The sequence below is a fragment of the Homarus americanus genome, unplaced genomic scaffold (assembly GCF_018991925.1).
Source record: "Homarus americanus isolate GMGI-L3 unplaced genomic scaffold, GMGI_Hamer_2.0 scaffold50924, whole genome shotgun sequence".
Classification (NCBI taxonomy): domain Eukaryota; kingdom Metazoa; phylum Arthropoda; class Malacostraca; order Decapoda; family Nephropidae; genus Homarus; species Homarus americanus.
This window is the reverse complement of record NW_024718094.1, coordinates 5,603,540-5,628,187: the sequence shown is the minus strand read 5'-3', so window position 1 is coordinate 5,628,187 and position 24,648 is coordinate 5,603,540. Positions and strand designations below refer to the sequence as shown.

The 24,648-nt window shown below is 44.6% G+C and overlaps 1 protein-coding gene across 1 annotated transcript in view; it reads left to right on the top strand.

Moving 5' to 3' along the window:
- Nucleotides 1-24,648, top strand: part of LOC121859190 — a 92,936-nt gene that overhangs the window by 7,032 nt on the left and 61,256 nt on the right. The window contains exon 2 of the mRNA XM_042355938.1: nucleotides 15,769-19,283. Coding sequence (XP_042211872.1) covers nucleotides 16,252-19,283 — 3,032 coding nt within the window. The 5' untranslated portion in view covers nucleotides 15,769-16,251. The remainder of the gene's footprint in view (nucleotides 1-15,768; nucleotides 19,284-24,648) is intronic.

The following is a 24,648-nucleotide window of genomic DNA, read 5'->3' as shown; positions in this document are numbered from 1 at the left end:
ACGCCCCCTCCTCCACACACGCCCCCTCCTCTCTCACACACGCCCCTCCTCTCACCCCCCCCTCCTCTCACGCCCCCTCCTCTCAGACACGCCCCCTCTCCACGCCTCCTCACACGCCCCTCCTCCTCACCTCCCTCCCACTCCACGCCCTTCCTCCCACTCGCACGCTCCCCCTCCCACCCACCCACCTCTCACCCACCCACCCCTACCCACCCACCCACCCACCCCCTCCCCTACACACACGCACCCCGCCCCACCCTCAGTAAAGCGGGCGGAGGTGATGTTCTTGAGGACAGACTATTATATTGCCGCCATTATGTGTTAAGGCGTGGTTGGTCATGTCATCACGTAGGTAATTACATTGTTCCGTTCTTATGGTAGTCCTGTTAGTGACTATGTGTTTACAAATATGAACGTGACTTCAAATTTGCTTTTCTACGACATATATTATAACCTAACCTATCTTAACCTCCTAACGTAACCTACTGACTTATTCTTCTCTAACATCCTAACCTATTCTAACCCATACCTCATTAGAGTGGTTAATCTTCAGGTGAAATAAGCGTGAGGAACATTCTTCAGGTGATGGTAATAATGTGAGCCAGGTGTGTGAATAAGGCCCTCGGGTGATGCCCCTGGAGTTAAATCTAATGGAGTGAGACAAAAAAGTTTAATTGTAATTATTGTGATGACATAAGGAGTGCTACTTCCTGGATACGTTTACCTGGTGACCTTGGGATGATGAGACGTAGGTGAGTTTGGTGACCTATTACCTGTGACCCCCAAGTTCCTGTCGGGGGCGCGGCTGGCTGGCTGGCTCTGCTCTCCTTCCTCATTATCTCCTCCTGTTTTACTATCTCTTCTTCTCTCACTGTCTCCTCCCTCACTACTGTCTCCTCCCTCACTACTGTCTCCTCCCTCACTACTGTCTCCTCTCTCACTACTGTCTCCTCCCTCACTACTGTCTCCTCCCTCACTACTGTCTCCTCCCTCACTACTGTCTCCTCCCTCACTACTGTCTCCTCCCTCACTACTGTCTCCTCCCTCACTACTGTCTCCTCCCACTACTGTCTCCCCCTCACTACCATCTCCCCTCTACCATCTCCCCCTCCCACCATCTCCCCTCACTACCGTCTCCCCCTCACTACCGTCTCCTCCTCACCGTACTCCTCACTACCGTCTCCTCCTCACTACCGTCTCCCCTCACTACCGTCTCCTCCCTCACTACCATATCCCCCCCACTACTGTCTCCTCTCTCACTACTGTCTCCTCCCACTGTCTCCTCCCTCTACTACTCCCTCACTACTGTCTCCTCCTCACTACTGTCTCCTCCTCACTACTGTCTCCTCCCCTCACTACTGTCTCCTCCCTCACTACTGTCTCCTCCTCACTACTGTCTCCCCTCACTCTCCCCTCACCATCTCCCCCCTCTACCTCTCCCCTCACTACTGTCTCCTCCCTCACCGTCTCCTCCCCACTGTCTCCCCTCCCACCGTCTCCTCCCTCACCCGTCTCCTCCCTCACTACCGTCTCCTCCCTCACTACCATATCCCCCCTCACTACTGTCTCCTCCCTCACTACTGTCTCCTCCCTCACTACTGTCTCCTCCCTCACTACTGTCTCCTCCTCCTACTGTCTCCTCCCTCACTACTGTCTCCTCCCTCACTGTCTCCTCCCTCACTACTGTCTCCTCCCTCACTACCGTCTCCTCCCTCACTACCGTCTCCTCCCTCACTATCGTCTTCTTCCTTACTGTCCTTCCTTCTTATCCACTGTCTGTTCCTCCTCCCTCAATATATCTTCCTCCTCCCTCTCTTCCTCCTTCACCACCACCTCCTCCCTCCCCCCTCACTGATACTTCCCTCTCAAATATATAAAAGTCTTAGGCTTGTGTTTTTGTCCTGTGTAAATTATCACGAATGATTACCAGGTTGACACACACACACACACACACACACACCTACCTACCTACTTTACTGTTTAATTTATATCATGAAGGCCCAGGTATTATTTCAAGTTGCGTTATATAGCTTTATGAATGCTCTTACTGACTGACTGACTGACTGACAGAAGCCTTATCAAAGTTCGGTGAATGAGAATGTTATCAGCGTTGTAATGACACGTAGAAGAAAATTATCCTCTAAAGTAAAGAAAGGAAGAAAAGTTTGATTCTGGAGTATAATTATTAGGGGGATTTAGTGTGAGGTTAGTTTTAGGGTTGAGTCGTGGGGTTACTTATTAAATGGAGGTCGTGTTGTAGTTGTTCCTATTGTTATTGCTGAGGTTGTAGTTGATCCTAATTGTTGTTTTTGTTATAGTAGTTGTTGTTGTTATTGTTGCTGCTTCTGCTGTTGTTCCTATTGCTGTTATTGTTGTTATAGTTCTTTGTTGTTGTTGTTATTATTGCTGTTATTGTTGTTATTGTTGATGCTGTAGTTGTTCCTATTGTTGTCTTAGTAATTATTTTTGTTCTTGTTATTATTCTTTCGTTTGTGGTTATCGTTGTTAGTTATTATTATTGTTGTTGTTGTTTATTTGATTTACTGTCACAGGTACTTGTAATACCTGTTCACTCACTCTATAATATGCTAATGACTGTTATATGCTATTAGTTACTACACTGCTATATTGTGCCCTATTAGTTACCACACTGTACGTAACTATTGTCCATGGTCACTATAGTATTAACATGCCAGGTGGTTATCGTGGTGCTGTAGGTAGAAAGTAGACGCTGTACTGTAGAGGTAGATAATACTAGGGTGTTGGGTCTACCTGTAGTCCCCAGGCGCCTCTCTGTTGTGCCCCCGTTGGCCTCCTGTTATTTACGGGGGGTTATAAATTTTCCGTTTCCAAGCTGTTTCTTTTTTCTTCAGATAATTACTTCCCTACCCATTGACCTTTGTGTGTGTGTGTGTGTGTGTGTGTGTGTGTGTGTGTGTGTGTGTGTGTGTGTGTGTAAGACGACAGATGGTGTGGGTGGGGAGGAACCTGACACTGGCCACTCATTGTATTCTCTCTACACCACCGTACACTGACACACACCAGGTGGGTAATAACGTCTCAAGTAGGGATGGATGATAAGTTTCGGGATGATGGCTGAGGGTGCGTGGGTGGGTAGTTGGGTGGTTGTTTTGGGTGTGTGGAAGGGTAGTTGTGGGTGCGTGGGAGAGTTGTTGTTGTGGGAGGGTAGTTTGTTTGGGTGGGTAGTTATTGTGGGTGCGTTGAAGGGGGTCTCAGTATTTTGAGGGGGAGTTGGCTGTATGTTATGTTGATCAAATACGTATATGATAGCCTGAGAACTTTCGCACACAGGATTATATTTTTTTTTATGCTTTAGTGAGAAATACAACTAAAAAGGCTTTGAATTTTCAGTTAAATTGTTGAATCGGGTACTGGGACATAGATACTTGTTATCATACTACTGAATATGTTGTGACGCAGTTGAAATAATAATAAGTGTAGTGGATGAGTTATACCTTTGTGGCCCAAGGGTGTAGTTTAGATTGGTTGGAAGAGACAGAATTGTTTTTGTTTTATATAAGTTCAGAGATGTTTCGATGGTGTGTGTGTGTCTGTCTTACCATGTGACTTATGTACTTCACGGAATTAGTCACTATATGAGTCTTGTTTTGTCGGGGGGTGGGATGAGGGGGGGCAAACACCACGTGACTACCGTAGAGCGACACCTATTGCCCCTACTGACGAGCTAGTATGTCCGAAGCTGAGGGAGATCCTTCCGTCACAGTATATGGCCCCCCCCCACTTTCCCCACACACACACAGCTACTTTAAACATGATACTGTACCGACTTCCTTCATCCGTCACGGCGGTAAATTGAAGAAAGGTCATTATTAGGGACTTCCGGTGTCTTGAAGCAGGTGAGGTCAGTAGCACCCATGACCTCACAGGAGCGTGACCCAGCAAATGACAGTGGTCTTGGGTGGGTCTCTTGCAGCTTAACGCTTTAATAGCTCTGGACCGTCTCTGTACGAACAGACACACGTATCATTATAAGATCAAAGCTCATCTGGACCTTGCCTGTGGTGTTCCTCACAGTGTGTCTTCACAAATCATGATATAATTATGATTTAAGTTTCGTACAAGGTCCCTGATATTGTCTGAACCAATTAAGATTGGTTTTTTTTGGGGGGGGGGTGGGGTGAACTCCGCTTGTGTCTCTGCTTCTTTTCAATTAACAATATAATTGACTTTCGACACCAAGCACTCAACTTTATGGACTTAGAAAAACAAGTCCCCTCCCCCCCAAAAAAATGGGTTAATGTGTTATTAATATTCATTAATGTCAAATTGGAGGATAATAATTAACTTAAGTGCCATTCATCATTGCAGTCAGCAATTATTGAAAGGTCAATGTCAAGTTCTGTTATGTGATTTCATCACATACTCATAGCTATGACTCGGCTCACCACGTCCACCCGCTAACATTACTTCTCGCGAAAAATGAACACAACATGACAGTTCTTACTTGGTGTAGCCCGACAAAGCACATCTGATCCTTGTCTGCCGGAACAGTAGTGGTCAGCGGCTTGTCATTTCGGTTACTAGAAAAAATGACACCCCGTAAAACTGATTAAGTTTGTGTCTCCCGCTAGGTGAGAACCCCTGGCCTCTGACGGTAAGACTAAAGGAGACGTCTGGTTGTAATGTGGTAATGATATTAGACTAAAAAAATAGACACAGCGGCAAGCGTACGGACTGTCCAACCCTCCGGCGAGACGGTGTAGCAGCAAACACCTGCAGTCGGGAACATGAAGTACAGTTTAATGAAAGGGTAGAAGAACGCCAGGTTACAGGGAGATCACCGGGGGTAGTGTGTGTGTGGAGAGAATGGTAGACACGCTACATAGAAGAGGATCTCGTCGGTAGGATAGGAGGGAGGCTGCCGCCAGGCAGGACTGACCGACACACAGATAACACCGCCGCCAGCCACAGTTGTCGTGTGCAGGGGTCACACAAGGGGATAAGCTGCCTACTTCACCCTCAGGCTACTCGCTGCTCCTGCTGGGGCCTCATACCTTGGTATTGTGATCTCTGAATTGGATTCATGTTAAATAGCTCAAACATCTTTAGTGAGTGATGTTACGTCTGTACTTTTGAAATTCGTTGTTACGAAAGTCTTAAACGCATTATAACTGAAAACTCACATTCTTAGAAGTAAATATTTCTAAAAGGGGGTAATTCGTCTCGTGGTTAAGGTTCCATCTGCCACCAAGACACTGTTGGTGTAGCAGTTCCTCGGCGTCGGTCCTCCCATGATTGACACACCACGGTCAGAATACTGAAGACGATGTGTTAAATAATCAATAATACTGTGTCGTCACTTAATACCCACAGAAAACCCAAGCTATAAATACCTGGGGAAAGTTGCTTAAGAAAATGTTAAAAGGATATTATGCTTTGTTTTTGTGATGTAATAAAGACGATACGGATTTGTGTAGAAAATATTGCGATTATCACGGAAGCCTCAATCACGCCTCTGGCGGGTAATGGGGCGTCTTACAATGGTGGACCCGTTGAGTGGTTTCCTCCCGTTAGGATTTATTTATTTATCTTGTTTACGGAGAAAATAGTCAGTTTTGATCACATGTTTATTAGATTAGGATGATAATTTAACTTAACAGTGATTTTGAGGTCAACAGAGGTGCTAGGTTAGGTTAGGTCACAGGTCAAGTGGGCCCCAGTCCAGGTTGAGTGTACAGGTGTGTGAGGCGACACATGTATATAAGTGTGGTTTCGTTGTGATGATGAAGATGGGTGTCCGCAGCTGACAGTGGTAGTATGAGAAGAGCGGCGGTGATAAGCTGTCAAGTGTCAGATAATGAAGAAGTTTTCACCACAACCACTTGGAATGAGTACTATGTGGAGCCTCTTGTACAGTGTCAGGCGACCAACGCGCACACTTGTACCTCACCTGTTAAATGGATACAGTAAAATAAGAACATCTCGTGAATGCATGAAATTACTCGACTACATCCATCGTGGAATGCATGACTTTATCGTGGCTGCACGTAAATTGACATATCGCGGATGTATGAATATTCCTGTGTTGTGGATATATGAAAATGCAGCTTATTTTTGAGGGTGTCGTCGGTGCTTTAAGGGGCCAGTTGAAGAATAAATTACTTTCTTTATTTAATATAGGTTAGTCACAATGAAAAGTTATTATTTTCAATAGACGATTATGTTGACAGCGAGGATGTTGCGCTCGGTGAATGCCCTCACTGTCGAGATTAAAACCGAACCTTTGTCTTGACAGCAAGTCTTACAGGCAGCAGCAGCCCACACATCCTGTAACTAGAGACTTGTCAGTACGTATTTACACTCGACTTCCTCTTATTTACTCGCTGCAAAACCCCCACAAGACACCACGAGGGGAGGAACACCCAAGACCTGCATACTTAAATGAGAGCCTAAGATCGGACCAGACCTGTTGCCAAGCGGCACTACAGTACACTGTATTTCAGGAGACGCTGTGGGTTTTGTTGTTCACTGCGTGGTATTGGTGACACGAGGAAGACTTGTAAAGTAAGCTTCACTGTATATCCAGTACGCTACTGAAATGTTTGGGGGAAAATTGTGCCCAATTAGTCCCGCGATGCAACGTTTGATTTAGATCATATATTATTGTGGGGATATATATATATATATATATATATATATATATATATATATATATATATATATATATATATATATATATATATATATATATATATATATATATACACACCTTTCATGGCTCCCTGATGATGAGGCATAAATATGACAACGAAAATGGCGTCACATATAAACTGAGACTCTACCATAATACAATTCGAATTCCCTCGTCTCAAGTTAGCAGCAAGAATTAAGACGCCACCTTAATATTTTAGTACAATAAGGTAAATGATAAATACTACATAGACAAATATACGGTATATCCTGGTATATTACTTTACCACATTATCTAGAAGTACTGTAGATAATATAATACTTCGTATATTTTATCACCAAACACACGCACACTTTACCCAGGCTTAGTGACAATATATACTCGACATGTATAAAAAAGTGGCAGGTTATCAGTTCAAGTGAAGGTATTACGAGCGATAGTGGGATTGAATGACCCCAGTGTTGTCGGTCGTGTTTTGTTACTTGGTGTGTGTGTAAACAGTTGTAAGATGAAGCTTCAGTTGTGTGTGTGTTTGCTTTTATTTGTGTTATTTGCGGTTTATGGGAACAAGGGAACAAACAAATTAAGCCCAAACCCTTACCTTTGTTTATTGTTTATACATTCGTTTGTTTACATTGCCCTCACGTTGTCTTGTTTACACATCGACTTGTTTACTTAAGCTAGTTGTCTGTCTGTTTGGCCATCCGGGTGTGTGTGTACTTGGCATCCGCTCAGTAATTTTAGTTCATAGTCGTTTTTCCCACAAGTTTTAGTATGATGCTGTAATCCTAAACAAGGGCTCTCCTGTAATCCGAAATTGTTATTGTAATCTGTATTCTTAGCTCATACGGTGTAATGCAGTACTCATTTTGGATAACAATAACAATTGGTGATATTTGTGGCTGTGAAAATACCGTATTGTTTTTTTTTGCTATAGCGTATTGTTATGTTAATTGTTTGATATAATGTTGTGTATATATACCTGAAGGAATTTTGATTTTACTAGCATTTCTGGTAATATAATACAGTATATATTTTCAATAGTAACCAAAATACATATAAAACAATAGATTTCAGCATTACAGTTTGTGGAAAAGTTATTCTTGTATGAAATTAAGTTAATGTTAAGAATAAAACTTGTTTGTAAAGTTAGGTGGTGTGGAGAGAGGTGTGGACTCGGCCTTGGTACGTTGTTTAATGCCTCAGCCAGTGGTCTTGACGAGCTCGGTCTGTTCTCTGAAGTAGATTTTCATTTTTTTTTTAATCTTCAAAGGAAATTTGTTTAAAGACGATTTATTGTGGTTTTGATAAATGAAGATAAAAATATAATTATTTATATTCCTGATATATGTACAGTAAATGACGAAGTAGTGGTGTAAGAAGGGTAAAAATATAGTTATCCAGATTCCACCATTATTTAGTGGAGGTAGGATGTTTACAAGTGTTCACCTCCCTCCTAGTGTTATAACCACCACACGGCAGCCTCTCTCTCTCTCCCCCATCACCTGTCACCTTCCTCACCTGTCTTCTTCAGCATATACAGCCCTTCATCACTGCTCACACCTGTCCATCTCAGTTCCCAGTACTTGGTCGCCATCCCTCCCAGTACCTGTTTCACATCCCTTCCAGTACCTGTTCCACATCTTCCCCAGTACCCGCTCGCCATCCCTCCCAGTACCTGCTCGCCATCCCTCCCAGTACCTGCTCGCCATCCCTCCCAGTACCTGCTCGCCACCTCTCCCAGTACCTGCTCGCCACCTCTCCCAGTACCTGCTCGCCACCTCTCCCAGTTCCTGATCGTCATCACTTACAGTACCTGCTCGCCACCTCCCAGTACCTGCGCCATCTCCCAGTACCCGCTCGCCATCCCTCCCAGTACCTGCTCGCCATCCCTCCCAGTACCTGCTCGCCATCCCTCCCAGTACCTGCTCGCCACCTCTCCCAGTACCTGCTCGCCACCTCTCCCAGTACCTGCTCGCCACCTCTCCCAGTTCCTGATCGTCATCACTTACAGTACCTGCTCGCCACCCATCATCACAAGGAGGGGTCGTCCTTCCCTCGAGCAACTTCTCACCAAATTATAACATTCTGGATCCTACTTCGGGTACACGGGACCTGTTGGCCATAAAACACACACACACACACACACACACACACACACACACACACACACTCCCATCAGAAGGTCCTGTTTCTGGACATTAACCTCGCCCGACCTAATCTTTCCCCCCACAGTCTGTTTCCTTCTACGTTAACACAACACAATGTTGCCTCAGTGTTGATGTGCGATTTTAGATTTGTTTTTGCTGCGGATAAAAATATTTGTGCATTGTGGAAAATTATTGTTTTTACGTTGTTGCTGAGTCTACGATTAATGTAATTTTTGTGCTGTGTGTGTGACAGTTATTAGAGCGCTAAGTATTTCTTGGTTTGTGTAAAAATTAATTTTGACGGAAACATTTCATAAAGCTGTTTTTATACAACGAATCTTTCACTAAGAATAACCTTAAAAATAATTACCTTAATAAAACTAAACGTTCAGTAATTTCTTGGTAATTCTCAAAGTTGGCGACACCTTTGTCTGTCTGTCTGTCTGTGTCTGGTCTGGTCTGTCTGTCTGTCTGTCTGTCTGTCTGTCTGTCTGTGTGTGTCTGTCTCGAGGATAACCAAGGCTAACCATATACCTGGTACTTTCATGGTCCAAGGTTACAGTAATTAAGTGTTAAATAGAGATAAGTGTAATACCTGTACCTTACCTGGCCTCGGGCACTGGGACAGGAAACACCTGCTGGGGATTAGGGTGGGGGGGCAGGTAGGCAACGAGGTCCTGCTTAATTCCTCCCTCACACTCCTGTCGGGGCTGTGGCTTCTGTCCGAGTGTTTGTAGACTGTGTTGGTAATACGAGTTGTGTGTCTGTTGTGTACTGTTTGAATAATATGTGACCATTGTAATAAGTTAGGATACTCAGAACAGTGAAAAAATAATGTTTAGACAAAAATTATGTTTATCGCGAAGATGTATGTATGTACAGTATATATATGTGTGTATGTGTGTATGTATGTATGTATGTATGTATGTATATGTATGGTATGTATGTATGGTATGGTGTGTCGTTCAGGTGATGCTCTAGGCTGGTGTGTCACGAGTGGTACAAAATCCCTGGACTTATTTTTCATTTAAGCGCAGGAAAAAAAAATTAAAATTAACAGGATTATTAGCTACAGGTTGCCCTAAGCCTGTGCCATGTTACCGTGTATAGTAAACGCGAGGGAAGACACACACCCACACGTTCTTGTTGTTGTTAAGTTATCAGGTAAAGATAGGGGTAATTATCTGCCTTTATGTTGTGTTGCCAGCGGCAGTTTTACTCAACCCATAAAGTGAATCGTGTTTGTGAGTTTGGTCAAGGGAGGTTAAATGAGGTCACTATATTGAGGTTAGCGAAACTGGTGGTGGTAGTGTTGTTGTTGTTGGTGGGGGTGAAGTAGTGATGGGGTGGTAGTGGTGGTGTTGTTGAATGGTGGAGGTGGTGGAGGTGTAGAATGATGGTGGTGGTGGGTGGTAGTGGCGGTGGTATTGGTGGTGTTGGTGTTGAATGGTGTTGGTGGTGATGTTGAATGGTGTTGTTAGTAGTATTAAATGGTGGTGGTAGTGGTGGTGATGTTGAATGGTGGCGGTGGTGATTGTGGTAATGGTGTAGAATGGTGTTGTTGTTGTTGGTGGTGGTGTTGAATAGTGGTGTCACAACCCTGCCTACCTGTAATACTGGGGCCTGTTTTCATCAGCAGGCAATACAGGTGAGAGTGAAGAAATCATTCAGGTCATTGAACCTTTCTGCCCCAGGGTGGATGTTCTTGAGCTGCCTGTGGACCCTCACTAGTTCATACTTCCTCTGTGTGTTTTATATCTTAATGTATAAACAGAAGAAAGAAAACCCTCTTATTTCAGGCATTTTAAGTGAAATTTATACAAGAACTTTATAATTTTGTCATCTTATGTATGATGAATGAAACTATGAGAAAGTGTGTGTGTGTGTGTGTGTGTGTGTGTGTGTGTGTGTGTGTGTGTGTTGGTAGAGGCTGGCGGCGGGTATACGGTATTAGGGTCACGTAAACTCACTAGTTAAAGGTAAGGTGCGAGGAACACAGTGATGGACATGTAGGAGTGATGGGCTCTGGACCCTTCAGTGAGTGTGAGGGGCGTCTCTCTCTCTCTCTCTCTCTCCCTGCTGACTCACTCTCTCATTATACGCTATAAAAGTCCTCAGCAGACCAAGAACCTCTGCGGATGACTCACAACTTTAGGTCTTTGATGCGTGACTTTCATCCTATATTGTTTCTGTCCTTCATTGAAAACTAAATAAATCACAGGAAAAAAATTCATCAGATCGGCGAAACCTTTTTATGGTTATTCCCCGCTCAAAAAGATTGGAGTGGGGGAGAGTATAGCGTGAGATCCCTCTGTCTGTATCGTTTCCGGAGCATAACTTAAAACTGTTCTCATTACATTTATAAAACTCCGTGTACAAATTATTGCATTTCATAGAAGGGTATTTTGCGTATTTTGCTATATGAAAAATTTGGTTAACAATATTATACCCGTCGCTGGAATCATAGAGGACTTCATATATGTTTTCCTATAAACAGATAGACGAACGAATTAAAAACTGTAAACCTCTGCTCTATGTGAATGATTACTAACAAGATAAAAATATGTACTAAATATATCACGAAAAGCTAAACTGATTGAACAACACCTGTATAGTTACTGTATAATCTATTATATATTTTCTTACCTGGAGTAACCTAAATAATTTTGCTTTCGTGAATAAAATGAGAGAGAGAGAGAGAGAGAGATTTCTTCTCAGTGAAAAATTTGCCAGAGTGTCGCCTTGAGGAACCGAGTGTCTCAAGTTGGGTCGGTCTTCAGCGTGGTGTGAGCCGAACTTGGGATGAGGTAATGATGTACTCCGACACCTGCTGCGTGATGACTGCTGCCGTGGGTGGTGGATGCTATTCCCCCTCGGGTTCTGTCGGTCATTCCCTCGGGCACTGCCTTGGGGAGGGGGGGTAGGGTGTTTATTTCTCACGGGTATTACCAGACCTCCCTCGGGTATTTCCGGTTACGTTCCCTCAGGAAGCAACTGTCGGTGTTCCTTGTATATCCCTACTGTGGGTTGGGGGATGTTGATTTTATTCTCCCTCGGGTACTGTCGAAGCACTCTTAGACCTACTATCGGTAGAGGCGGTTATTTCCTCCCTTGGGCACTGTCGGGGCTCCCTGGGCACTGTCGGTGGTGGCATATACAGTATATCTATCACCTGGTGAGAAAATCCCTATCAGGTGGTGTCGGTGGGCGAGACAGGTGGACGATAACCTGAGTGTGGTGAGTCACCTGGTGGTAGGAGGCGAGAGAGAGTGAAATGTGTCTCTCAACATACCTGTCTGTATCCCCGCCACTCATGTATAGCATAGTACACGCCTTTGAGGGCAAAATGCGCGTTGATTGGTCCATAGACTCCATATACCCGCTAAATAACTCCACCCCCTCGTACCTACCTCACGTTATATGTTTAATTTGAACTGTTTTGAACTTATAAGTGAATCTAATCTAAATAATATAACAGTTTATAATATCTGTTCACAATCGCAAATTTTAGCTTAATCTGTTATTCTAATCTGTATTTCACCTGTCTTAAAATCTTTAATCTTACACCTGATCTACCTGACTTAAGGTGTTCTGATATTAGTCTTGATGTATCTGGCATATTAACTTAATCTAATTTATGTAATCTGTCTGTACGCTGTGTAATTTTCCCCTCATCCATGCCTCCGTGTTCTGTATTCCTCACCTGTCTCTCACTGTAGGCCTACTGTCCCTCACCTGTCTCACTGTACCCCGTCTCTCTGTCCATCACTGTACCCCGTCTCTCTCTCTCTGTCCTCTGTCACTCACCTGTCACTCACTGTGTGTACTCGGGCCCTAACACTTGTACTCGTGCTGTGTGAATGGTTTAAGAACACAGATTTGTACTTGTTTACATACACAGTCATGTATGTTTGTATGTAAATATGTGCGCAGTCGTACAAAAATACTCACACATACGCTCATTCATACACACGGAAGACAAATGCGTTTTTATGCACCTGCGAAACATTGGTACACACACACACACACACACACACACACGTAATAGTTATGTGATTTGGTAACTTGTCTGCTGAAGTGTGTGTGTGTGTAATAATAATAAAAATAATAATAATAATTAACGGTTTATTGAAAGAGCTTGGCAGCCAGAAGGCTGAAAATATACAGTTACATATTTGGGGAATGGGTTACGAATTACAAATAATATACAAGTGACATAAGTGACACAAATAAGACATATAGTGTGTGTGTGTGTGTGTGTGTGTGTGTGTGTGTGTGTGTGTGTGTGTGTGTGTGTGTGTGTGTGTGTGTGTGTGTGTGTGTGTGTGTGTGTGTGTGTGTGTGTGTGTGTGTGTGTGTGTGTGTGTGTGTGTGTGTGTGTGTGTGTGTGTGTGTGTGTGTGTGTGTGTGTGTGCTAAGGAGGAAGAGGGAGGGAGTAGAGGAGAAAAAGGAGATAGAGAATATGATGATGATAAGACGGCCTATGTGATGATATTAACAACAGTAAGATAAAGTAGAGGAGGAAGAGACGGGAAGAATGTGATAAATCTAATATACTATAGGAATAGCCGTGTGTGTGTGTGTGTGTGTTCTGGGCAACGGCACAATCGTTTTTCATCAAACTTGGTGGAAAAATCGCAAAAAATTCGTAGTGGAACAAACCTGGTCCCATGTCGATGGTTTCTTTAGGAAGGCATTAATTAACCATTTTGTCGCTGTCAGCCAGACGGCGGTTGCACGCTCGCCAAGCACGAGCGTTCAAACTTTCACCGGGCACGAAGGGCCCGCGATCACTTGTTAATCACTATTGAGATGAAAAAATTAATGACTGAAGAAGAAACGGGAAGAGCGGGTGGAACGATGAGGACGAAGGGGATGAATTAGGAACTATTAACAAACATGACACAGTGTGAGAGGAAAGGAGGGATAGGGAGATGCATGAAGGCCACACAGGACCAGTAAACTAAATATATTCCTGGAAGCAAAGTCTATATTATATATATACTTGAAAACTGGGCTGCTGCTGTGTGTAGATTGGCCAGTCATGTCTACCACAACTCCCCACTCCCCCCTCGCCACCCCCCCTCGCCACCCCCCCTCGCCACCCCCACTCCCCTCAAAGAGAAGGGGTGTTAGGGGGTGAGAATATTAGGGTTCTCGGAAATTCCCAAGATATTTTTTTTTTACCGTAAGGAAAGGTTAAGTGAGGTCCTATAGATCCGGTTGTGTTCGTATTTCTTGAGGTTATTGTGTCCGTCACTGTGTCGTAGCTTTGATGTGGCACTTGTCTGTCTGTCTTTCTGTCTGTCTCTGTCTGTCTTCTAACGTCTATAGTAAAGGAGAAATAATGTTGACGTTTGGAGCTTTTGAGAATATGACACAGCCACTGATGGGAGGATATCAAATTATTTGGTGTTGATGAAGGTAGTTGTATTATTAGTTTACCTGTCAGTTTCACGTGTGTGTGTTTGTGTGTGCATGCGTCTGTGTCTGTGTGCGTGAGTGTGCATACATGTGCGTGTGAACAAGGTAAAAGTGTACCCGGGGTAGTGTTAAGAGTACCGGTGAAGTAGCTTAATAAGGAGGCGGGCTGGTGGGTGTGTTGGGATGCAGGATCACGTTTCACCCGGTAGAGTATTGTGTGGTAATGTACACTACTGTGGCCGTTGAGCCGCTCGGGGGGGGGATGTTTCCTGTCGGTGGTGAGCATGTCGGGGCACTGAGTCACTCGATACTGGCAGCTGGTTACTCTGGGGTGTCCATCTGGCCTCTTGCCTCTCTCACCTCGTAGTTAAGATGACAGGCGATGTCTTATGAGGGTTCACACGTCTTATACACCGAGGGAAACTCTATTACAGTAAACAGGTGGTCATTGTTTGCCTTACACCTGGCTCGTCTTGTCTCGACTCCATAAGTCATTGTTTACGTAGACAACTTGAAGGGAAAAAAGACACCGATCACAAGGTTGTACTCGTAATTTTGTAAAGTATTTAAAAAACATGTGAAAATAGACCATTTTTATTAATGATATTTTAATATTGTTTTATATATTTTTTTTATTATTTTGTATTCTTTGGTATTATTATTATTATCTTTGTATTTATCTGTTGGAAGTGGTGTGTGTGTGTGTGTGTGTGTGTGTGTGTGTGTGTGTGTGTGTGTGTGTGTGTAGAAGGTCTCGTGACAGGAGAGGGACACGGTTGGTGGTGGTCTTGTAACGTAATCAGGGGATACACTTACCAAATTTTAACCACGTCGAGCTGTCTGACTTGTTGTTATTGGCAAAGTTGAAGGTTCTCACGTCTGGTAAGTGTAGCTACGTCTAGAGTGCCACCCCCCACCCCCCACCCCGGCCCTCCAGATGATCTCTTGTTGATGCTTACTGATGTTGAAGACTGTCAGTGGTTGAAGGGACACCCATGGGAGACTTATAGGGGTGTTAAGTGAGGCAGTTAAGACGTAAACATTAAGCTCTAGTGATTCCCGGTTTCCAGGTGTAATGTTACGGTGACTTCACAGGTGATCGTCCAGATAATGTTTAGGTGCATTCTTATCTTGATTTACCAGCGTTGTAAATAGTGTGTGTGTGTGTGTGTGTGTGTGTGTGTGTGTGTGTGTGTGTGTGTGTGTGTGTGTGTTTCGTTGTTCTAGATATTTGGTACCCAAGTTTATGCTTATTCACCATTAGTATACTGTTGTAAATATGTTCCCGAAGTCGTGAGGAAAGTTGAAGAATTTACATTTATTCGCTAATATTATTGAATTTATTCCCCCAAAAGTCGTTTTAAGTCTTCTAAAAGTTGTCCCATGTCCACCAATGTCAGTGACTATTTTCTAAGTAATTTGGAAATCTGAACGTTTTACAGAGTCGTCATCCAGTATTAGTGAAGACCTCTCACGAATGGTTCCTGGTTATAACTCATAAATATTTTGCTCTATTCCCAGTGTTAAGTGTATGCGTCTCCACCATCACTCAGGGGTTAACTCTATGATGCTCAGTGACTATGATCGTGCTGAGATTGATCGTGATTAACAGTAGAAGAAAAGCATCAAGCACAGCGAGAACAATTGTGTAGTGAGACTTAATACCTGGCAAGTTACTGAATGTTTCCACAGTGTACTGAGACAAGACACTGGTAGCCTGCTGAACTCACTCTAAGGAAATAGTGTAAGTGGAAAGTGTGTGTGTGTGTGGAACAGCTTTAGTGTGAAGACCAAATTTACTTGGAAATTTAAGTAGATGATGCATGGAGCAGTGTCAGTGTAAAGAAAAGATATTTACTTGGAAATATATTAATTTAAAACTCATGGAACAGTATTAGTGGTGATTAGTTAGTTAGTTGTTAATATAAGTGAAGGATATAGGAGGAGGGAAGAGATACAGTATACCAAACATCACATCTTAAGTTATACCATGAGGGAAGGTCGATGGTCTGTGTTGTACTGAGCTACGTGGTGGTGCTTGTGGTGAGTCAGTACCGCCAGAGGGTGCTAGTGACGGTGGTGCTGCTAAGACTGGCCATGACCTGCCTCCTCACCCTCTGTTTCGAGGACAACACTCCTACCCACAACACACTGCACCACGCCGACGACCATGATGCCCACCATCACCCACACCACCTACAGTCTGACTTGCAACAAGAAGTGGAGGAAGACCTGGAGCTACACCAACCTGACCTGCAACAAGAAGAGGAGGTTAAGCAATACTCCTCCTCATATTTGCAACGAGATTTGGAGGAGGACCAGGCTACGCTACATCTCGAACCTGAAGTGCAACAAGAAACTGAGGGGCAAGACCATGATGAAGAAAAACAAATGATGGAGGAAATGGAAGGGAGAGCAGAGGAGGAGGAGAGGGACGAAGAAGTGGAGGAAGAGAGTCGGGTTTTGGAAGAAAATGTGAGAGAGATTGTTAGTTGTGTTGAGGAAGAGGAGGAGCCTGAGGGAGAACGGCACCACAGTTTAACCCAGGATGAAGAAGAGCCTCAGGAAGAACGAGATGAAAGTGATGTCAATCAAGCAGATGTCGAAGATGCTGACGACGATGGTGATGGTGAACTGCTGGAAGATGAAGTCATGGCAGTAGATGGTGACCTTACTGTGCATCATCAGAAGAAAACGGTAATAGCAGAAAATGAAGACTGTGAGTATGCTAGTGAAGGAGATTATGAAACAGGAGGTAAGGGAACAACTTCAGAGAGTCCCCCGCCAGAGGGTAGTACCTGTGACAGAGAATGGGAAGTTGAGAGAAAACGGAGTGTGGAGCATGTAGAGGTGGTAGAGGGGGGACGGCTGGCTCACGAGGAGGAAGATCAGGAGAGTATAAACATTGACCACTATGATGATGTTTTTTATACCCCAGTTGAAGAGCAGTCTGAGTCTGGTACTAACAATGGGAAGGAGAAAGTGAAGGAAGCCAGCAAGGACACACTTAATGAAGATAATGTTCCCAAAACAGATTATTGTAATAATGAATGGGAGAATCGGGTTATGACGAGCCAGTCAGATTCTGGGGACGATAAAACGGAACACGTTGAGAGGGGTGATAATTTTATTGTGATAACTGAAGAGGAAAGTGATGAAGTCTTACAAACAGAAAAGAAAAGAAATTTAGATCAGAAGAATAAGGAATCAAGGAATGGCACGTGTAAGGAGAAACTATCGGTCGGGCTAAAAACATGTAATGTTATGAGCAATGAGGAAATTGCTGCGGCCATTAGCTGGATCAGAGACTTACCACCTCCTCTGTCAGGCCCTAAATGCACGTGTAAAGTGCCCGGGACGCCTCCTTGGAAGCTTGCTCGTCCCTGTAAGCTACCGGAGCCTCTTGCCGCGCCATCCGACTCTGTTCCTCAGCCACATGATCCTGTTGCCGCGCCACCTGAGCCTCCACCTGCCGCCTATGCCACCACTCTCGCCTCAGTCAATCACCAGATAGTGACGGTTCAGCTACGTAGACCTCGAAGTGCTACAGTCACAAAAGAAGCTGGATCGAGGACAAAAGACGACTGTTGTGATCGTCAACATGTTTTTTGTCGAAGTGGTAGGTCACTCGAGTCTAAGTGGGAGTCTTTATGTACAACTAAAACTTGTGTTCGAGGAGCCACCCCGGAAGAAACCAGCAAGAGTGTTAGAGTTCTCGCTGCCGAAGAACCGGCAATGTTGAGAACAAATGCAGAAAACTTGAGGGAAAAACGACGGATTTTTCGATCATGGAGTTTCTTTGGTGCAAAGTCTCCACAGGATGACTTGACCCGCTCCCTGCACGGCTTCACTACCACTCCTTCATCGTCTGTTGGCTCCTCGTCTTCATCAGTGTCTTCTCCTATATGTAGTTCCTCTACCTTCGCCACCCTCATCACACCCCGCCGCTGGTCCCGCCTGCTGGAACAGAAGAGGAGAAGTTTCCAGTCGTGTATCTTCCCAGACGCCTACTCTCCCTCCATCGGTGGAAAATTATCCGCCAGGGTCAAGTCGGAATCTGACGTGGCGCCCAGGAAACACTCCGTTAGCCACGAGCCCATCATCAACATCAAACCTCAAAGTCTGTCTAAAACTTTCAATGAGAAGCGTAAGTCCGTCACATCCTGCATCTTCCCCGACACTGTGAACGAGGACTGCACGCCCTACACCCGAGTTAAGGAGGAACCTGACCAAAAACCCGTTTCTAGATTAAAAACTGGAAAATCAGAGTCGCTGCCGAAAACGAAATCTAATTGGCGATTTAGACAATTTTCCTCTAATGGCGACATACCTGGCTGGCGGGACAGTTCAGTAAATAACACTTGTGGAGTTCAGTTGGAAAGTTCCTCCTCAGAATCGCAAATCACAAGTTTGGAATCACAGTTAATCAATTCTAAGCTACAGACTACAGAATCAGAGTCAAAGATTAGGAGAAATTTGTCTCGTACGAAGAGACCCAAGTCACTCATCATAATACCCGAGACACAGACAGTCCGAGTTGACCCAAACATTAACAGACCTGAAACAGCTGTCAAAAGACCCGAGTCTCTGGTGGTCCCCTCGTGTGTTAGAGTCCCCAAAAGAGACCCGAGGCTGACTCCTCCTCAACCACCAGAAATTAGCTGTGACTTAAGGTCCCAGAGTCAAGGTCGTCTCTCCGCCATAGACCCCAGGGAGGGGCCTTGCTACATACATCGTTCTCTCAGCCACATCTTGACCCAGAGTCACAGTGAGTCCTCCCAGAGCATAGGTCGTACACCATTGATAGACCTCAACTCAATCGTGCTTAGATCACCGGCAACGAAGCCGAAAAAACGACGTAAGAGCGCACGGTCGTGGTCATACAACGAGAAGATGATGGTGTCGTCGCCGGAGGGTGTGTTGTACCAGACGGAAGGGAGATCACGGAGGTCAGGAGCGTGGGCCCCGCATGTCCTGCGGCCTCGCTCACTCTATCCCAGGGATTCATCAGCTGAACCGTCCCCCACCTCCAACACGTGAGTAACATATATCCTTTTAACTTGTTTCTCTTCACTTAGGTTCTCTAATTGTTTTTGTTTAGCATTGTTTACATGCAGCACTACTAGTATACTGTTGGTACTAGCAGTTGGAGGCAGCATAGGCCAGGCAACTGCTATATTTCTAAATAGTTGCACTCCACAGTATAATAGGTAAGTACGTTACAGCACTAACACTGGACTTTACACTGCGATAATATTTTTGTCTATTTCCTGCCTTAAAGTTGATACGAAAACTTTCTCCTTAACAGTGACATATCTCTGACCTGTCACACTTCAGTTGCAACAGAACATAATAAACGCCACATCTACTACACAAGGAAGACCTTACATTTGTGGAGACATTACCCGGTTTCCTCAAGCATCCATAATATACCAAGCTTGGAGTTTGTTAAGGAGAGTTGGGCAGCACCAGGACCTACCTGCCCAAATGTGAGATTTATATTATGTGTGTGGTAGATGGAGGTCATGCTGCTGTAAAGGACCCCAGCTGAGGCGTGACAGGTCTGATACATGTTACTAGATACAGGTGGTTGTTGTTTACGTCTTGTAGATGATAATGGCTCCCACTTCCTGATCCTCTTGTTCCAGTATAACCTTGGTCAGTCAGGCTCCTCCCTCTTCTTGTTTACTGTTACTTTATATTCTATGTTATGGTGATATTAAAGTAAATAGCCCACGTTATATTCGAGCCCAGATGTTCTACTTACTAACTATACATCTTGCCATCAATGCAGTGCTTAACACAGAAACCTCACATCCTTTCCGTGTCTGTGTGTGTACACTGTACACACAACCAGGAACTCTTTTAAAAGTAGAGCCGTAGATCATTGAGGCGCCTTGTAATGTACCCTTATGTTACAAGGTGTTAGAAAAAAATTGCCTGTGACGGTAGGGCCAGGGTATCGGCAGTCGCCTACTGTGTTGCTTTGGTTACCTGTCCGTCAGTGTGTGTGCGCGCGTGCGTCCGTCCTTCCGTCCGAGTGTTGAAAATACGATGATGCAGAGAAAAAGAACCGAGATGGATTTTAAGCAGACCACATGTTACCTCCATCACGGCAGCACCGGTCCATGTACTGTAGACAGTGTTAATGGTCTTACAGGCAAGCTCCCTGAACCTCCTGTACAGTACATACGTCTTGCCTTAACCCTGATCTTGTCTACACCGCCGCCACCATCCATCTTTCTTATCCTCCTCCCAGACCTACACACAAACACATCTTTGCTTCATTCTCACCTCAGTCTGCCTCATTCCTGCCTCCTCACTGACCTCCTCAGGAATTACTTAGAACTCACACTCTTATAAGAAGATTTTGACCTGAGTGTTGCTAACGAGACAGTTAATAGTATGGGCCCCTCGTAGACAGGTGACGTGTTCATGTTCAGTAAAGGAGTTTTCTTCGTTGTATCGTGCAGGTTGCGTCTCCCCTCAACGAGTCCGTATCATCATCATTATCACCATCATCATCATCATCATCATCATCATCATCATCATCAGTGGTAATAAATAGTGTCTTGTTAGCCTGACCATTACCACCGTCGTCAGCGGCGCTACACGCTAATGAGCTTCCCGGCCCCTTCACTTCACTGGCTGGCGCGGGAACACTTTATTACCCCACTTAACTCGCCACTTCACTGACTCTACCATCTGTAAAGTGTCAGCTGGCCACCACAAGTGTATCAAGTGGACCAAGTGAATGTTAAATGTTGTCATAAATGTTTAGTGGCTCTGGTAGTTAATGGAAATTGTTTTTATTGTTAATAAACTCGTGAGTTAACCTTTTGTAGTATTGCCATATGTGAGAGAGAGAGAGAGAGAGAGAGAGAGAGAGAGAGAGAGAGAGAGAGCAGGAAACGGGTTCTTTTGGTGTCACCGCCTTGCCTTCGGTAGTGACGGAAGTACAATAACGAGTCTTTTATCTGATGCAACATTGTGTCTGTCTTCCATTTCCCTTCAGGAGATGATGTCTGGGTGTGTGTGTGTCTATCCGTGCATGTGTTTCCTCCGTGCGTGCGTCCGTCCGTTCGTTTCTGTTCGTGCGTGTGTGTCTGTTCGTGCGTGTCTGTCCGTTCGTTTCTGTCCGTGTGTGTGTGTGTGTCTGTTCGTGCGTGTCTGTCCGTTCGCGTCTGTTCGTGCGTGTGTCTGTCCGTCTATACATGTTACAAACGCAATAACTTCAGAAAGTAAAATCTGACAGCTGTGAAACTTTATATGTGGACGTAACCCAAATGTTTCTCAGAAGTCCTATAATATTGAGGAGTTGTGGGTGAGGGAGGATTGACCTCTGGCGTCATCAGCAGATACCAATCGTCCAAGACCGTTAGATTGGCACTCTATATTGGCACTGTACTTGTTTGTCTCTGGCGCTCGTATCTGTCTGCCCTTCACTCGGCACTGGGGTATTGACTAGCCCACTTAAGAGTTGTCAGGGAGTGAGGAGCTTAGTGGGTATGACAGGGATCAGACCTGCAGTCTTGCCTCGGGTCCTACGGGGTCCTACGAGGTCATCCTTCTCATGGTCCTTTTAAGAGATGAACTATGGTGCTCCTCGATGAACCACGGTTCTCCTCGTCGACTCTTCAGTGATAACTAATTGACCGCTTGAGTGTCGGGCAGGACAGAGGAGAAGAGGGTATACGGGCTTCCACTCAACCAAGACGTGGGTAGTGGTTGAGGGTAGATGTACATGCAGTAAACCCTCCCAACACCAGACTAATTCTCACAAGCCCTGTCTGTTATTGGGAGGATTTTGTTATTGAGATTATTTACTATTGAGAGGTCCGTTATTGAGGTTGTCTCTGTGTGTGGGGGTGCCTCTGTGTGTGTGGTGGGTGCCTGTGTGTGGGGGTGTCTCTGTGTGTTTGTTTGTGGGGTGCCTCTGTGTGTGGGGGTGCCTCTGTGTGTGTGCCTCTGTGTGCCCTGTGTGGGGGGGTGCCTCCGTGTGTGGTGCCTCTGTGTGTGGGGGTGCCTCCGTGTGTGGGGGGTGTCTCCGTGTGTGGGGGGGGGGTAATGTGAGTGTGGGAGGGTTCATGTTTCCCAGGGTCATTTGGCCCGTGGTATCATGATGTAGGTCAGGTCATCCACCTTATCAACAGATGACAGCCGTCAGCCTTATGTCTGCCGCCTCTCTTCACACACTTCTGTCTCTTACCTCTCTTATCACATCTCTACCTTGGCCTCTCCCCGCCTCTTATAGAAATAACTTGACTTAATACTTACATGTCAAGGTGAATTGCATCGAGTCACCTGTACCGTGTAATTATGTTTGTGAACTGAATACTAAAGTGTTCGAATGGCTGCCTCTGTCGATACCTTTTTTTTTATTTTTTTGTCTATTTATGCACACTATAGTTTGATTTTGGTAATTTTGTGTTGTATTCAGACCAATACTTTTATAGAAAATTATTCCAGGTCGTATTAATTTTTCTCAAAATAAGTAGTAACACACTCGCTATATATAATCGGTAGTAATTCTTTAGTAATCGCGTTGAGCCAGCAACTGTTATGCCCGACCTCCACAACACGACTGCTGGTCTCTGTTGAGGAGTTATCACACGTCACTCACAGGAGAGAGCCCCTTACTGGACGACGTCACTTAGTGCTCTTTACCTTAGTGACAAAACTCAGTAAGAAATATTGAGTGAACTGAGGGTGTGGGAACCTGAACGAGATTAGCCAGTTAGTTGGGGGAGCAGACGAGCAGCTCCCCGCCCTCTCCGGATGATAAAATGAAAGTCACTCACCTGGGGACGTAATTGGTGCACTTTTCGCAGACACACTTATTCGATAATTATGGCAGGTGTTACAGGTGTTACTTGTTCTGGTGGACCAACGAGACGTAAACAAATCGGGTTCGACACTATAGTCTTCAGACAGAGTAGAGGTGATAGGCTAACAGGAGGTACTACTGTTTATCACCAGGACATATATGTTTATACTTACTCAGATCATCTTAATAGATAGTGAAGGCTGGGAGACAAGCTGGGGGCGTCTGTAGGTGAACACAGAGATGGGAGGGGTTGGCAGTCCTCGTCGGCAGCAGCAGCAGCGTCAAATATGGCATACCGTGGAAAGTGAAGTGTCTAGGCCCCTGTAGGAGTGACTCAGGCCAGTAGGACATGTAAACACTCAAACACAACAGACACGAAAACATAATTAGGGTCGTAAATACTTTTGTTAATGCGGGTGATGTAACTATAATTAACAATATCTCTGGGGATAATTTTTCCCGTGTATAATAATATTTTGACAGTGTAAACATACCTAGTGCCTATACACCTGGTGCAGTACAGGTGTGTTGTGTGTTAACTCATCTGGAGGACAGTGTATAAAGCCTTTCTATTGAAGGTTGTCTGTATACGTAAAGTTTTTTCTTATATAGAGGTCATGCATGTAAAGTTTCATATAGAGGTCATGTATGTAAAGTTTCACATAGAGGTCATGTATGTAAAGTTTCACATAGAGGTCATGTATGTAAAGTTTCACATAGAGGTCATGTATGTAAAGTTTCATATAGAGGTCATGTATGTAAAGTTTCACAAGTAGGTCATATATATATAAAGTTATCATGGCTCCTCTCACCTGTTCGCCTCCGTTGGTGTTCAAAAATTCCTTCATAATCAGTTTCGTATTTTTATCACAATCACCGACGACGTTAAAGGCAGCCTCTTCCATTTTGGCCGAGTATTTTTTGTAATTAAGTTTGTAGTTTAATCACAATAAACTGTAAGGTCATCGGCGCTCCTGCAGTTTAGTTGAGTTTCTTATACAGTTTCACATTTTTCTAATTAAGTGATGACGTCAGAACAAAGGAGCAGGGGGAGGGGAAGGAAGGAAGGAAGGGGGGTGGGGGAAACATGCTGGTAGTTGACCTAATGCATGGTGAAGCTCTGGACGTATTATAGTGAGTTATCTGGAGTGGGTAAGGATGGTGGTTGTGGTTGTGGTGGGTGGTTGTGGATGTTGGAGCAGTGTGGAGGCTGCTAGTGGTTGTTGTGTTGGTGGTAGTGGTAGCTAATGGTGGTGGGTACTACCAGTGAAGATGGTGGTGATTGTGGTGATAGTGGTTGGTGGTGATGGTAGCAGTTGTGGTGGGGGAGTGGTAGGTGCTGGTGAAGATAGTAATAGTTGTGGTAGTAGGGGTGAATGGTGATGACTGTGGTGGATGGTGGTTATGGTGGGGGATGGTGTTAGTAGTGGTATGAAGGGTGAATGATGTTGGGTATAACGTGACGTCAGGAGTACCTCACCTTCCTTTCTGGTACCTCTTCAGATTTAATGTTTTGACTCGTCGCTGATGACATAAAGCATCCCATCATGGTACAGTCTCCTATTAAACTCGGG